This window comes from Cibotium barometz, chromosome 10 (genome assembly GCF_041138505.1).
Source record: "Cibotium barometz isolate CiBa-2024 chromosome 10, ASM4113850v1, whole genome shotgun sequence".
NCBI lineage: Eukaryota > Viridiplantae > Streptophyta > Polypodiopsida > Cyatheales > Cibotiaceae > Cibotium > Cibotium barometz.
In genome coordinates this window covers 6931034-6947468 of record NC_141055.1, presented here as the reverse complement: position 1 = coordinate 6947468, position 16435 = coordinate 6931034, and the positions used below count along the sequence as shown (strand labels likewise).

The 16435-nt window shown below is 39.4% G+C and overlaps 1 protein-coding gene across 1 annotated transcript; it reads left to right on the top strand.

The window, feature by feature from the left end:
* The first annotated feature begins 11324 nt into the window (after window positions 1-11324).
* On the top strand, window positions 11325-12468 carry LOC147634496 (antimicrobial ginkbilobin-2-like protein). Its single transcript, XM_086803365.1, has one exon. The coding sequence runs from the start codon at window positions 11418-11420 to the stop codon at window positions 12267-12269; it is 852 nt and encodes a 283-aa protein (XP_086659491.1). The 5' UTR covers window positions 11325-11417; the 3' UTR covers window positions 12270-12468.
* Window positions 12469-16435: the final 3967 nt, after the last annotated feature.

Here is a 16435-nt window from a genome sequence, read left to right as displayed (position 1 = left end):
ATTACCATGAGAGGTATGAGCCATGCGAAGCCAAAATTATCAGAGAGTGCATGCGTTTTCCAAAGAAAAAAATCTTGTGCAAAATACAACATGCAATACTAAATAGAGAACATATGGAAATCTATCATTAATCCCATATAAACTAAGAGATGTTCAGTATCTACACTATCAAGGATTGGTAGTACAAAAATTAGATTGAAAGCATACTATGGGCTTCCATTACGTCATTAACCCATACTAAATAGAGAACATATGGAACCATCTATCATTAATCCCATATAAACTAAGAGATGTTCAGTATCTACACTATCAAGGATTGGTAGTACAAAAATTAGATTGAAAGCATACTATGGGCTTCCATTACGTCATTAACCCATACTTGTATGTAGATTAAAATCACATAATGTGTTTAATGCTTATAGCATATTGCTATGATTTACCTGAGAGGAAGAACCACCCTTGACTGTAGTAGCAAGCACAATAGACATGGTGCAGATACAAGGTTACATAGGCTAAGTGAGTGACAAAGCACTCCCCAGTTGCTGTATTTATAGGTGGAAGTGAGCCGGTGCCATGAATAGCTGTAATGAAAGCTCTATCCTAGGTTGTTCGTTCTTCACAACCCGCCATATCTAGTTAGAGCACATAATAGAGCTCATGTTAGCTCATGTTAGTCGTAATAGAGCTCATGTCAGTCATAATTGCCATGAACAATCTGTTAACCCTAATTTAGCCACATGGCTAGCTAATAACTAATGTAAATGGGATGTTAGGTGAGTGAATTGACGCCACATGCAAAGTGTAAGTAAAATGATGGAGGTAGGTGACCCATTCATAGGTGTAAATCTGACCCTTTCTATTTTTTCCAAAATCAAAATGATTTTCGAAAGGTTATAGGTGTGGTTAGAAGACAATAAACTGTTGGGATGAGACACCACACCCGTGAGGGCTTCTTCATGGAAGATTATGAAGCAGCTGAAAATGAATTGGTGCTCTTTGGGATAATGAAGGTGATAAGCCTTGTGGCCGAAGCGATCACCATAGCCCACGAAAATGGCTTTCGAGGCTTTTGCTGCAAACTTGGCTTGATGGCCAGTGTGGAGAGGATATGCAGGGGTGCCGAAAATGCAAAGATGAGCGAGATTTGGTGCATGTCCATACCACCGTGTGTATGGTGTGCTCCCATGAAGCGTAGAAGTTGCAGATCATGAGAGAGATGAGCCACGACAAGCATTGAGCAGGCGGCCTCCACGAGTGTTTGATTCTTCCTCTTTGCCACCCTGTTTTGTTGAGGATGATAAGCAATTGTAAATTATGGCGAATTCCATGTGCATGACCATGTTCTTTAAACACATTTGAAGTGTATTCACCATCGTTGTCTGATCTGAGAACTTTGATCTTTCTATCATGTTGATTCTCCATCTGCTCTTAAAAAAATGTAAATTTCATAAAAGTAGATGATCTTTCTATCATGTTGATTCTCCATCTGCTCTTAAAAAAATGTAAATTTCATAAAAGTAGATGATTTTTCTGAGAGAAAATAGACATATATGTACCTTGTGAAATCATCTATAAATAAAAGCATGTATTTGTTTCTTGTGAGAGAGGTGGTTTGCATTGGGCCACAAAGATCTGTATGAATCAAGGCAAGGGGCTTAGAAGCTCTTGAGGTGGATTTGGGGAAAGGAAAGTGTTTGGCCTTGCCAACTACACATCCTTCACAAAATTGGATTGGGGTAATCTCCTTTGTTGGGAAGCCCAATTGCAAGCTTCTTGTGCTGCTTCATTTGATGCAAGGCATGTGCTGAAATATGGCCAAGCCTATAGTGCCATAGCAAGGTTTCCTCTTCTGCAGGAGTATTGATGGTGGTAGAGAGGGCTTTTGCTGATGTAGAGGTATTACCAAGAGGGTAAAGCTTGCCATCTTTAGGGCATATTAATGTGAGCTTCTTGCCATGATTATCTTTGGCTATAATATGACAGCCATCTTTTAGGAACCTGAACTCAATTCCTTGATCAGTGAGCTCATTGATAGAGATAAGATTTTTCTTTAGCCCTGGAACATAGTAGACCTTCTTAACTAAGGTAGATTGGCCATTAGGTAGAGAGATGACCACTTCACCACCATAACCCTTTGCTTGTTGTAGGCTATCATCCCCTAACCATACATCTAAGGGGTTGTAGAGAAGTCAAATTAGATAGCCAAGAGAGGTTAAAGGTCATATGATGGGTTGCACTAGTATCTAAATACCATATAGTAGAAGAAGCAGCTTTATGTGAGCTACTAGTAGCAAATAGGTGAAGAGGGTAATCATGAGAAGTAAGAGGGTTATAGAATTGAGGATTAGAATCTTGATTACCTTCTTGAACCTCAGTGAAGTGAGCTCTTCCAAATGGCCTCTTGTTGTGGTGATTGTTGTTGTTGAGTTCCCTTTGCTTCGTGCGGCAGTCCTTCTCTTCATGCCCATGATGGTGGTAATATGTGTATTGCACATTTGAGTAAGGGGTATGTTTAGCATGAGAATTCTTGTGGTGTCCCCCCTTTGGATTGACGTGATGAGGTCGTTGAGAGTAGTGAGAACAACTTTTGTGATGACCATGTTTATGGGCATGGATAGAAGTGGCTAGAGCCACTGTTTTGATGTTGGAATGGGATGTTTGATCCCTTAAGGCCTCCTCTTGTGGAATCTTTGCCACCAAGATTTGAAGTTTGAGCTCCGTTTTGTTGAAGCATGAGTTGTAATGAATGCCCTCCATGTTGATGGTAAGGCTGCCAACAAGAACCCCAACAAGAATGTTGATTGAAGAGTCTCTGGGATTTCAAGACCAGAGAGAAGGGTTTCATCTAGAGGACCCTGCCAAGAGTCCAAGAACTTGGTGGTTGCTTGACCTTCTTGCATGTTGAAGTTGACAAGTCTCTTTACTAGAGACACTTGATAAATCAAGTCAGTGTGTAGATAGTTGTGTAGATAGTTAATCTTTGAAGAATTGCCATATTTCTTGAGAGGACTTTAAGCTTCTCACCATTTGCACTTGCCGATCTCTGCAGTGAAGGATGATCTCCATCTGCGCCGTCGTGATGTCAATTTTGGTAAATTTATTTTTATACAAAAAGAGGAATTCCCATGATAATTGAGATCCAAGTAATTAAATGGTAAAGGAGGAATTTTTGGTAAATTTATTTTTATGCAAAAAGAGGAACTCCCATGATGATAATTGAGATCCAAGTAATTAAATGGTAAAAGAGGAATTTTTGGTAAATTTATTTTATGCAAAAAGAGGAATTCCCATGATAATTGAGATCCAAGTAATTAAATGGTAAAAGAGGAATTTTTAGCATAATTCAAATTATGAGTATTTATCAAAAGTGGAATTTTGAGCATTATTAATTTTAATGGGAAATATGGGTAGAATTGATTTTTGTAAATCCCATGAATCTTTTACTCAAAAAGAAGAACATTAAATATATTTCACTTGAGAAATTTGAGAAAGAATATGAAAATATCCATCGAGAAAAAGTACCTTTAACTAGGCCAAGCAATTGGCAGAAACTTAGAAAAGTCCCATCGGTATATCGAAAGTAGAAAACGGTACTAAATGTGAATGTGATGTGATAAGATGTGAATGCGATGTGATAAGATGTAAATGCGATGTGATAAGATACGAGTGGATGTGATGAGATGTGGATGGGATTTGATGTGATGTACATGGATGTGGATGTGGATGGGATGTACATGGATGTGGATGTGGATGGGATGTGATGTGATGTAAATGGATGTAGATGTGGATGTGAATGTGATGAGATGTGATGATATGTGAAAGGATGTGATATGATGTAAATGTATGAGAATGAGATGTGATGATATGTGAAAGGATGTGATGTGATGTAAATGGATGAGAATGAGATGTGATTTGATGTAAATGGATGAGAATGAGATGTGATGTGATAGATGTGCATGTGAATGAATGGATGGATGTGGATAGATGTAAATGTGAATGGATGAATGGATGTGGATGAATGTGATGAGTTGTGAATGGATGTGGTGTTATATAAATAGATGTGGATGTGATGTGGTGTGGATGGAATGAATGAGATGTGATGTGGATGGATGTGAACGAGATGTGATAAGATGAGGATGGATGTGATGAGATGTGAATGAATGTGGGATGTGATGGGTGTGATGGATGTGAATGGATGTGATGAGATGTGAGTGGATGTGGTGAGATGTGAATGGATGTGATGAGATGTGAGTGGATGTGGTGAGATGTGAATGTGATGTAATGAGATGTGAATGGATGTGATGTGATGTGGATCTGGTTAGATATGAATGGATGAGATATGATGTGGATAGATGAGATGTGATGTGATGTGGACTTGCGTAGATGTGAATGGATGAGAAGTGATGTAAATAGATGTGAACGTGATGTGGATTTGAATGAATGTAGATGGATGTGATGTGATATGAATGGATGAGATGAGATGTGGATATGTTGTGATGTGATGTGATGTGATGTGATGTGATGAGATTAGATGTGGTTATGTTGTGATGTGATGTGATGTGATGAGGATAGATGTGATGAGATGTAATATGATGTGATTAGATGAGAATGGATGAAGGACAATGGAAATACATATGACTGGATGTGGAATAAGCAATGTGAATTAATGTAGAAGAATATGGAATAACGATTAATGATGTGGAACAATGTGGAAAGATGAGAGTTCGTTAGAAACTGTATTTATGAAACCTGTTTTTAAATGATTGTTTTATGTAAAGAATGTTGGGGAAGCATTTTGACCATCTTGTAAATGAGATTGTGGAGACCTAAGTGATAAAGTTGCACAGCTGACCGAGAGTCAATGGAGGACCTCTCGCGTAGCAAGGTTTGGCCGAGGTCTTGACCAACCTCAGTTCGATTTAAAAGATGAGATTCCAGTACGGTGGATAAGGGACCAAGGAAGCAGCCTATGAGTGAAGCGCTAGGTGACCTGCGAAGGAGCCTAGAGGGTACTAACCATACGGTGCTTGGGCTCTAGGGTCGCCCGAAGATACCCACGCGTGCGTCAGGGAAGAAAATGGTACAAGGTGTTAGAGTTGTTTTCTAAACTTGGGCATGGATCTGGTTGATTGGCCTTGCTCGTCCTCAATGGATGAGTCCATGGCTCTTTTATATGGATCTGTTGGTTGATCTTGCTGATCTTCCAACGGAGAGTCCATATGGATTTTCTTAAGTGAATATATTTCCGGGTACTATGAGCTAGGAACTATTGAAAAGGCCCCTGAGTGGACATGTGGCGAGCGTTCTGGTTACCAATGATGCCATAGGTACACCGATGAAGGAATGATTGCAAATTGGAACTCAAACTAGATATTTTGGAGGTTATGATCAGTGATACTATGGCTTCATTAAAAGATTGTTTTAAAGACAACTGAATCTATGAAACATGCAATTTCATATTAAGTGTGTAAGTGGTGTGACTATCTTGAGGTTTGCTTGAAGCGCCGGCTAGGGGACCTGGGAACTCTTTTTCCTAGTACCCGGGGCAAAATATAACCAAATTCCTAAATGGATCCTATCACTATAGTGGTTGGGCGGTTGGCTAACCCATGGGGTTAGGCTGGACTGATGGATCCCTAAAATGAGACTCAATTCTATTATGTTATGATAGATGAAGTAAATCCCGGATAGTCCTTGTTCTATGGAAAAGAATCAACGGCTGTGCCTCTTGAGACAAGGAAAAAAGCGTTGGTCACTATGATCCAAGTGCAAGTCTCTTCCTTGATCTGACCATGAGATTTACGAGTTCGGTCGGATCAGTTTGGTTAGTGAAGACCTTGACAACGTTAGGAATCTCCTATGCTTTCTGGGCGAGGGAAGTTTTTTCGGGTTCGGTTTTGGAAGAACCGAGGGATTAGTCTCTTGTCTGGATATTCGTGGTGGGAAAGGCCCCGAGTGAGAGGCTTTTCCCTACGCAAGAAGTTCTACTTCCGCTGCTAGCACCCCCGAATTCATTGCACAGAGGGGATAGGGATCTTTCAGCAACCTTTGACTACAAATTTAAGAGGAGGTCATTAAAAAAAATGCTTGTCTTTGTAACCATGTAACCTTTGTATCATAAATAATATTGCTACATAGTAGATGCCTGAGTATTTTGAGAATTTTATTCATAAAAATAGCCCAAGGAGCTAAGAATAGACGAGCATACAAAATTGGACTTGCTTTTCCCACTTTTGGGATATTGCTTTACATATTTTTAATCATATCAAAATCCCTAAGGTTTATACATATAAAAACCTTTGCCCAAATATAATTGCCAGTGTGCCTTGTTACATAAAATAACTTTGTGCACATTTTCATATATAATAATCTTGTGCACATTTGCACATTCCATTAAGCCGATTCCTACACACATTAAATCAAGAATAATTTTTCTTTGATTATTAATTCATCAAAAATATGATAAAATATATACCTGTAACACTTAGAGACAATTTGTCCCATGATCACACCGTGTTTGATCCAAAATTGGCATTTTAAAGGGTTTAAGGATATACGATACAATCGACATTGCTCAAACACATTTCTTAAGAAAGCCAAATGGTCTGACTTGTTGAAATTAGAGCAATGTGATGAGCTATGTGGTGGATCAAATACTAGAATCAACATCATTAATAAGTGATTAGTAAATAATTAAGATGTGATTAGTGATTAATTAATAAATAGCTTAATGTAGGCATGGATAATAAAAAAACCAGCAAATTCTCATTAGAGCAATGCCTCAATTTATAGAGTTTACATCCAAGCATCAAATCCCACTGATTTCTCCTTGATTCACTCCACCTCTCCCTGAATATCTCCACCTCTTTTGCTTGATTCTCTCCACCTCTCACTTTTCCCAGAATATCTCCCAGAATATCTCCACACTTCTTAAATCTTCTCATGCTACCCTTTATTCTCTCCCAGTAGATTCTTCTCACCTTTTCACAGGTTCTTTCACATTTACACATCCTCTTTTACAGCCTCTAACCAAGGGCTTGTTCTCGCACACACCCTATTCACTTGTATATTTCAACACCTCCCCTCACGTGAATACTCCTAGTACACCTAGACCCTATACCAAGTTTCCCTCTTACATGATAGTCCGCGACTATCATGTACTAGCACACCTCCCCTCAAGTTAACTTAGCACACCTGGACCCTGTATTAAGTTTCTCTCTTACTTGATAGTCTGCGACGAGCGACCAGTTCCTCAAGTCCCTAAACTCCATAGTCATTGACACTCTCTCTCTCTATGTGTCCAAGGCTACTATAAGTGCCCACAACCTTGACTAAAGTGCTCACACATACATCTACCACATGGCCTACATCATCGGCGGTGGCTCAGAGGTGGTTTTACTTTGTTGGGGCAGGTTACATTGGGTTGTGGGGTCTCTCTCTCTCTCTCTCTCTCTCTCTCTCTCTCAGAAAAGATGATCCGACTCCACTTCCTTTGGAGCCTCCATGAAGTTTGCCGATGTCGTTCCTTCTCCACTGGGTTTGCTGTAGCAGTCTCTTGCCATGTGTCCTGGCTTTCCACATTTGTGGCAAGTGAAGGTCCTTCCTCCTACTCTGCCTCTTCCTCGTCCTCGTCCTCATCCTCATCCTCGAGAGTATCCTCCTTGGGTGAAGAATGCCTTTTCTTCTCCTGCTGTTGAGTCGAGCCATTTCTTCTCTTTGCCTCTGCTCTCTTGTTCTAGTAGAGCTGCTTCTATATCGTGTAGCTTCAATTCAGGTACATTCTTTAGTGTTGCTACAATATTTTCATATTCCCCTTTGTCCACACTCTTTAGAAGCACTGCTAGTGCCTCATCATCTTCTATCTTTTTGCCAATAGTAGCTGCCAGCTGTTGCTTAATGGTTTTATATTTGTTCAAGTGTGTGATTAAAGGTTCACTTTCCTTCATGTCCAATTTGTAGAATTACATTAACACATTTATCTTGGAATTTTTTGCTTGTGTGCCAAATAATTTATTGAGTTCATCCCATGCATCTTTTGCCCATTGTATCCCTATGATGTGATGAATGATTTCATCATTTAAACTGAGTGCAATAAGTCCCAATGCTTTTTCGTTCCTGCTCTTCCACTCATTTTTCCCTCTCTCTGGACATTCATCTCTTCCCTCAACTAGCCCCCATAGATTTTTCCTCATGAGCAAATACATGGTTTTTGTCTGCCATGTGTAAAATTGCTCCCCATTAAATTTGGCTATTTCTTGTGCTGTACTCATGGTGATGTGAAGGGGGTCTTACCTCTTGAACCAATTTCAAGATTCAAGGGCAGTGTCTACCCTTTTACAACTCAATCTGGTGTTTAAGAGATGATTACAACAAATTTATCAGCATAAAATCACTAGAAATTACATTAAATCAAGGGTAACCAATTTGTACGAAATGGTTGGAGTATCAAACCAACTCCAAATTGCAATCTGAAGTTATAGGGATCTGCAGATTTGATGAAGAGCTTGGATCTCACTGTAGGCTTGATGAAATTGAATTCTGTCTTCACTAACTTGTAGAGCATGCTTGAAAACCCTTGGAGCTATGAGGAATTAGAGCAATTTGAACTGAGCAAGAAGAAATCTCAAATTCCCTTCAGAAAAACGACGCCTGCAAATTGAGCTCCTGTTGACATTCTGCGCTGATTGGGTTTGATTCCTTTGAGCTGACTGTAGCCCCTTGAGTCTAGTTTAAGTACCTAAAAGGGCTTGGCCTAATTTGATGTGTGCAAGGAGAGGGAGCTCCTCCACTGGCTGGGGGTAAAGAGGTGAGTTGAAAAATAACTAAAATTTTGATTAATTTCTAGTCATCTACTAATCTTAATTAATTAAATAATGGGCTCATAAACCTGATGGATTCTAGGCATGGCTCTGATACCATGTTGAAATTAGAGTAATGTGATGAGCTATGGTGGATCAAATACTAGAATCAACATCATTAACAAGTGATTAGCAAATAATTAAGATATGATTAGTGAATAATTAAGATGTGATTAGTGAATAATTAACAAATAGCTTAATGTAGGCATGGATAATCAAAAACCAACAAATTCTCATTAGGGCAATGCCTCAATTCATAGAGTTTATATCCAAGCATCAAATCCCACTGATTTCTCCTTGATTCACTCCACCTCTCCCTGAATATCTCCACCTCTTTTGCTTGATTCTCTCCACCTCTCACTTTTCCCAGAATATCTCCCAGAATATCTCCACACTTCCTAAATCTTCTCATGCTACCCTTTATTCTCTCCCAATAGATTCTTCTCACCTTTTCATCACAGGTTCTTTCACATTTACACACCCTCTTTTACAGCCTTTAACCAAGGGCTTGTTCTCGCACACACCCTATTCACTTGTATATTTCAACATGACTATCGTGAGTGTGCACATAGATTATCAATGAATACCTCCAACCACTTTTGCAAGTAGTCTTTGAAGATTGTGCACATTAACCGTTTAGAACGTTGCTGGGACATTGGTGAGACCAAAAGGCATAACTTAGTAAGCAAACATCCCCCACATTATATTGAAGGCCGTCTTATGCTGGTCCTCAGGGTGCTATAGACACCTGATTGTAACTTGGAAATCCGTCTAAGAAGCTGTAAGCTTCTTCACTAGCTACTCTCTCCAAAACATGTTTCATATAAGGCAGTGTTTAAATGGTCCTTCCTAGTAGCCGCATTAACCTTTTTGAGATTAACACATACCCTAAGTTTTTTATTCTTCTTTGGCACTATCACGATTAGTGATAACCACTCCGTAGGAGCCACCAATGGGGATTGAAGAAAGAGGGAAGCTCCAATTTCTTCAATTTGGAGAGAATTTAAAAGAATAGTGGTGTGTGTATGTGTATCATGTGTAGGAACATGAATGTGGGTGATGGGTGGTGTGTTGATTTTGTGTGCACGCATGTGAGTGCATGTGACTTTGCAGAGTTGTGTGTATGTGCATATGTGTGTGCAAGTGTGTGCAAGTGTACAACTATGTGCATGTATGCTTGCATGTGTCTATAAGTATGTGTATATGAGTGTGTATGTGAGTGTGCGAGTGTGTGTGTGTGTGTATGTGTGTGTGTGGATACACGTGTGTAGTGTATGTATGCATGTATGTAGAATTATTGTTAAGAAAAAATATTTTTCAAAAATAGGAATGGTTATTGCTTTTACTTTTCTTTTTCCATTAGTGGAGATGTGTGGTGAGGTGTGCTCACTTTTTTTTTTCGTACACACCCGGGGCCCACTCAAGTGGGTGGAGCCGATTTCCCCTTCCAACAATTAGCCAATTATCATGGTCGGGCAAGGGCCACGTACCATCGGGCAAGAGCCGTGAATAACCATTCCTATTTGAGGTGTGCTCACTTATTATATCCTTAAATAGATACACCTTATCTATATCTCTATATATAAAGGAAGAGTTTCACAAAGCTACCACGGGGCAAGAATTTTTAGGTTCGAGAAGAGGAGGAGAAGGTTCAAAAAGATTGGGGTAGAATTTGAATTTGGAAAGACATGCGAAGCACCAGTCAGCCCACTAGTACATACAATAATTATTGCCTTTACTTCTTTTTTTTCATTAGTGGAGATGTGTGGTGTGGTGTACTCCCTTATTATATCCTCAAATAGATGCACCTTACATATAATGATGAGGTGTTCTTTTAAATAATGATAGAGAGGAAGAAAGATAAGTTTTCATCATATAAGTGACCTTCCTACAACATTGTCCCCTCTTTACACTAAAATTTGAATTTGAAATAGAAATAAAGCTTGTCCTTCACCCTTTAACTCTCCTTTCTTACACTTAGTAAAATGAGATGAGCACATAGTGACGAGTGGGTGAATGTTGTGGCAAGGGCAAGAATAGTGAGAATCAGGATTGATTTTTGACGGGCTCCCTTGTCCTTCAAAATTGACGAGTGTGGTGAAATATAGCAATAATCTTTTACATTAGTGTAATTTTTAAGGGACATTTTAAAATTCAAGTCTTTTAGAGCCAAAATGCTAAAAAATGAGTGTGAAGCCACCCAAAAAAGCAACTATGGTAAGAATAATAGTGTAGAGATTGATAGGGAAAAAAAAGAAGAGTCAAATGTCTAGAGAAAAGGAATTAGAAGACAAGTGCAACACGGCACATGTAGTGTAGAAGTCATCATAATCAAGCACACAAGACGGAGGATTGGACAAAAGTCAAGGTAGAGAGATGTTGATGTCATCCCTGTTGCTCAGCAAGCATTTAATTTGATCATTTAAACACTATATTCATTGAAAAAGAAAGAAAAAAGGAAGGAAAGAAGCAATAATTTAGTAGTCCTTTTGTCTTTGTTTTAAAACTGAGAAGAAGAAGAAGAAGAATTGAGTCCAGTTACAGGGTTAAGCAGCAGCCATGGCCGCTCATTCATTCCACATTTATAAATGCGGAGAGAAGTTTACACTTCCACGGAGTGATTACATGGCTTCACGCATCTTCTTCTTCTTCATCATCATCAACCTCCTCTTCTTCTTCTTGCCATCTACAATTCTAGCTGACGATCTTGGGGTTGCCTACTATGGCTGCCTGCATAATGCAACCACCAACAATAACAGGCTCAGCAGCACATTCCAGCACAACTTGGGCTTGGCTCTGCGCAACCTCACGAGCCTCTCTTCCTCCGGGACCAAGTACACCATCGCCTCCACCGGTTCCGGCATCGACAGAGCCTATGCCATGTTTCAGTGCCGCGGAGACCAATCATTGCACGGCTGTTTCGATTGCGTTTCCAATGCTACCACCACATTGCAGACCCGTTGCCCTTCCTCTATCGGAGCTCGCATCCAGTTAGATGGTTGCTACCTCCGCTATGACAACCAGCCTTTCTTCACGCCTGATTTCAGTTATGTGATAGGATATTGCTATGCTAAAACTAGCGATCCCGTCGCCTTAACAGCCATTGAGTCGTTGATGGAGAATGTTACCAGGATAGCTCCCGAAAACGGTGGCTATGCAGCCGAGAGCGCGGAGGGTGAGTATGCCCTGGCTCAATGCCTGGGATATCTTAACGAATCGGAGTGCTCTCAGTGCCTCTCCCAGTATTCATGGAGGGTAATTTGTGATTCTACTCTTGGTGAGCAATTGCATTTAGCTAGCTGCTACTATCGTTACGAGCCCTACAGCTTCTTCACGCCACCTGCTGCTCCGCCTTCCGCTGCCACGCGCCGCCACCAGCATCACCGACATCCGCCTCACTTACCACACTGAAAACTGTCTGAGATTGTTTAATTATTAACCATATAAGTATCGCTTAAAGCTTAAACTAATTAGGACATATATATAAATAGAACTATCAACTAAACGTCAATATGTCATGTCAACCGTTGTGTTAACAGACTCAAATGTCACGACGTCTTATTGTAATAAGAAGGCCCTTCCGGGGGCCAGTAATGAATCATCCTTGGTATCCAGCATCGTGTGTGCGTATAATAATTCTCTGTGCATGTATTTAGTTAGATCTGAGAAGAATTTCACAGAAACAGAAGGTTGCTATTCGATCGTCCCGTCGATTTTTGTGAATCGAACGAACCTCGATTCCCCTTAATTCCCATAATGGTTACGGGTAGCGTCCTCTCCTTGATTCAACACTTCATAAGTATTTTTTACATATTCTGAATTCTTCCTTGCCTGTGGTAGCTCTATATTAGCTCTTTATCTCTCGCTTTCGTGACAATTACACACGGCAACGTAAGTGCGCTCTGTTTACTCCTTTTAACATGTTTTTTAAACGATGGATATATAGTGCTAAGTGTGCTGCTAGTACTTTCAATGCTTGTGTGTGATAACCTCCATTTATCACTTTACCAGACCTACATTGCACTACTCAACCATTGGTACCAGTATTTGGTGGTCGATGCATAGCAAAGGTGATCACTTTCGTTCATTTTCAAGGGAAATATGATACCAACGCAAGCAGGGAAAGTTGCACTCACACTACAAGCATTGGAACCATATTCACGGGAATTTCCCAAGGGCATTACATGCTACATAGAGCCCAAATGTCTAGAGGCCACACAATCCAAGAAGAAGAACACGTGGAGATAGCTGAAGACAAGGATACCCCTCTCAGACAAGCAACAGAGGCAAGCATTGATAAACAGAAAGTCGACATCAAGCCAATAAAGAAGAAAAAGAGTCCAATCAAGTTCAAAAAGAGAGTTCCGACTCGCAAGCCTTGGGAGTAATAGGATTTAGTCATCAAATATAGCACAAACATTATGTTGAAGTTGAACTGATTTGTACAAAGTCTTTGATCCTCATCAGTTCCTTGTCCGTATGGACGATCAGTACCCTTTTGCATTTGTCCCATCACCGTACGACACTTCAGTACTCTTCCCACACTCAGTAGCTTCTAAAAGCGTTTGACACTCAGTACTTTATTGGTAAGGATCAACAGTGTGTCTAGCATAATTAAGTAGTATTGATTGAATTTTTTGTGTGTTAATATATGGATGTATTGATTGAATTTTTTGTGTGTTAATATATGGATGTATTGATGCTTGTTAATATAGATCACATGTTTCACAAAAGAAATACTTTTGATGGAGTCTCAAAACATATAGGCATAACACCAAGAGTCACTTGTTCCACAAAATAAAAATCTATTGATTGAGTTTGAAAACATGTGGACATAACACCAATAAGTTACAAACTGCTATTCATGTTTACTTGTCCATTTATGGTTTCTAAATATCTTCGAATCCCTCCACTGTCTATGTCTCTCTGCTGCCATTGAATTGTTCAAAGTTTGTCTTCGTCTTTGCTTTTGGGCTAGAATAAAAGCAAGCTTGACTTTGGAACTAGCAACTTTTCTTTTAGCATCCAGCCTTTGTAGAATACCTCGGTAAAACCATTGGAAGACTTCCTTCAGACTATTTGCCTTTTGACTCCCTCCATAGTGTTGTGTGTGTCTGAAAAATGCATTACGTGGGCCATGTAGTGAGACTTCTCCATGCCTTGGGTAGACCAAATTGCTGGGCATCCATACTTTTTGACAAAATAGGGAAGGTGGTTGTAGATGATATGCTGTTTTCACAAAGACATAAGAATGCATAGTAAGTTATAAAAGAAAAGAGGATCACACTTAAGTAAAAGAAGAAGACATCACTTTACCATGTAGTGAGTTATATTGCAGGCTGTCCATGCGTCTTTCATTGACTTCCCAAAATGTTTAATTGCCTCTTCAAAGTTCTTGTAATCACTCTTTCTCCATGTTACATTGTCACAGAACATGAAGAGTTGATGAGACCTCCACACCTCTGCCTTCACATTTCGTGCTTCCCCATCTGCCTCATGATCTTTCACGGCATTATGGACTTGCTTCCACAATCCATAACTAATCCTTGAAACTGTTCTACCTTGCCTTACTTGCTTACTATTGTGTTTGGGTCGAGACAAGAATCTTCTTGCCTTAACACCACTAATAGAGGGCTTGATTGGTACCTCCTTGCCATTGGTAGACTTTTTAAAATCCTTTGTGATATGAATATCACCTCCATGAAGACCTATATCGGATAACACTTTTTCCAATGCATGAAGAGCATCCTTTCTATTTCTTTCGGGACGGAGTTTCCAAGCAAATCCAATATACAAAAATACCAATTTCTCAATAATTCGACATAGAGCATGCAATGTGCATATGTGAACATTACATAGTGGAATGTCAAGAATGGCCTTGAAGTTAGGGTCAACTTTATCTCTATTAGGTGCTCTCTTCCACCATTTGGAATCCATTACTTGAGCTGATTCTTTGCAGTAAAGACAAGGAGACTTTGAGTTACCTCCTTTACTAACGTTATACATGTACTTAGTGTTTTAAGATCCCCCGCCATATGCCACTCTACTTGAAAATCACCTTTTCCTGCAACATGGAGATTCTCTCCTTGCACTTGTCTTTTAATTATTCTTGGTATTTTCATGTGGTGAAACACCCAATCTAGTGTTTCATGGTCTTCTGTCTTTACCTGTGATTATACAAAACAAAAGTCTTACTATAAAAGATTTGAAAACATTGACTAAAATCAAGTACGAAATAAAAAATGATCATACCTGGAATGAGCCCAACCACCATATGTGTTTCTCCGACTGCACACTAAAATACTTCGAACTCGCTTTATTCAATGATGTATCAAGTGCTCCATTCATCAATGTGATAGTAATCCTTTCCATTTTCTTTTCCTTTACAACCTCACACTCATCCAGTTTGATAATAAATTTCAAAATGCCTTTGCACTCTTCAAATGTTATTCCATAAAACTCGACCATTCTTCTTTGAAGTTGTTGTAGATCTACAAATATATTGTTCCAAGGGTCATACAAAGTGGTTCCTTTAGCACCATGAAATATTTCTTCAATATGGATATATGGTCCAATAAACTCATCTATACTTTCATTCAAATGACCTCTTATCTTTCACACTGTTGCTGGATTTGGCAGTAAAACTCGTTTAATCCTTTGATCTCTCAAAGTTGAGGATATCGCATGGAAAATCGAACTATATCCCTTTTTGCTAACTCCACTAACATCAAGAGCCTCTTGGATTGTAGTACCATCAACTTGATTATTGGATATAAAGTCCTCTACAACATTGCGTTTGATTGTTTTGTATTTTTTTTTCTTTAATCAAACCTTTTGCTACACCACAAGAAAGCAATCCTTTCATTTGTTTAACTTAAAGAAGGTTGGGATCCATATTTTCTTTTGCAGGCTCCAATAGTTTCCTATAGTAACAATATAGTAACAACACAATATGCCTATATTATTCAATACTTCCAATCCTGTTTTGCATTAATGGACAAAATAGATATAGTCATTTGAGAGCATTTTTGAGTATAAAAAATGATATTGTCTCTGTTCTCTGGTAGTACTTTTGTGAACGATTGTGACAGTGGGCCTTTTTTATAAGGACAATTTGTCGGAGGTCGATCGTTTTCAATTTTTTTTTTGCGCAGGCCGCGTGTATGTCTGCGTGTATGCTGTTTGCATAAACGTTCACGCGCATATACACACGTTTTTTGACGGGTGTATACACACGACTGTGTTTCACCCATGCTTGCGATCCAGGTTCTTCAGAGAGATGATCCCATCTGCATATGGCTTGCCTTCACAAAATCATATGTGCTAGCTTGCATTTGTGCTTTGATGCAATCATGTATATACTTTTATTTTTGTAGATTCTTCATGGATCCACGTTCTTTATCCGATCCATTTGCGTATGGCACTTGGATGATGGAGATGCTAAAAATCATTTTGGGTGCCATCCTAGTCCAGTTGAGCTTACAGAGTACATGTATGCCCATCCCCCTCCTGGAGGATTGCCTGGTATCTATACCCCATCCCCGAGTATCCATGTCACTCCACTGCCGTCTATGCCT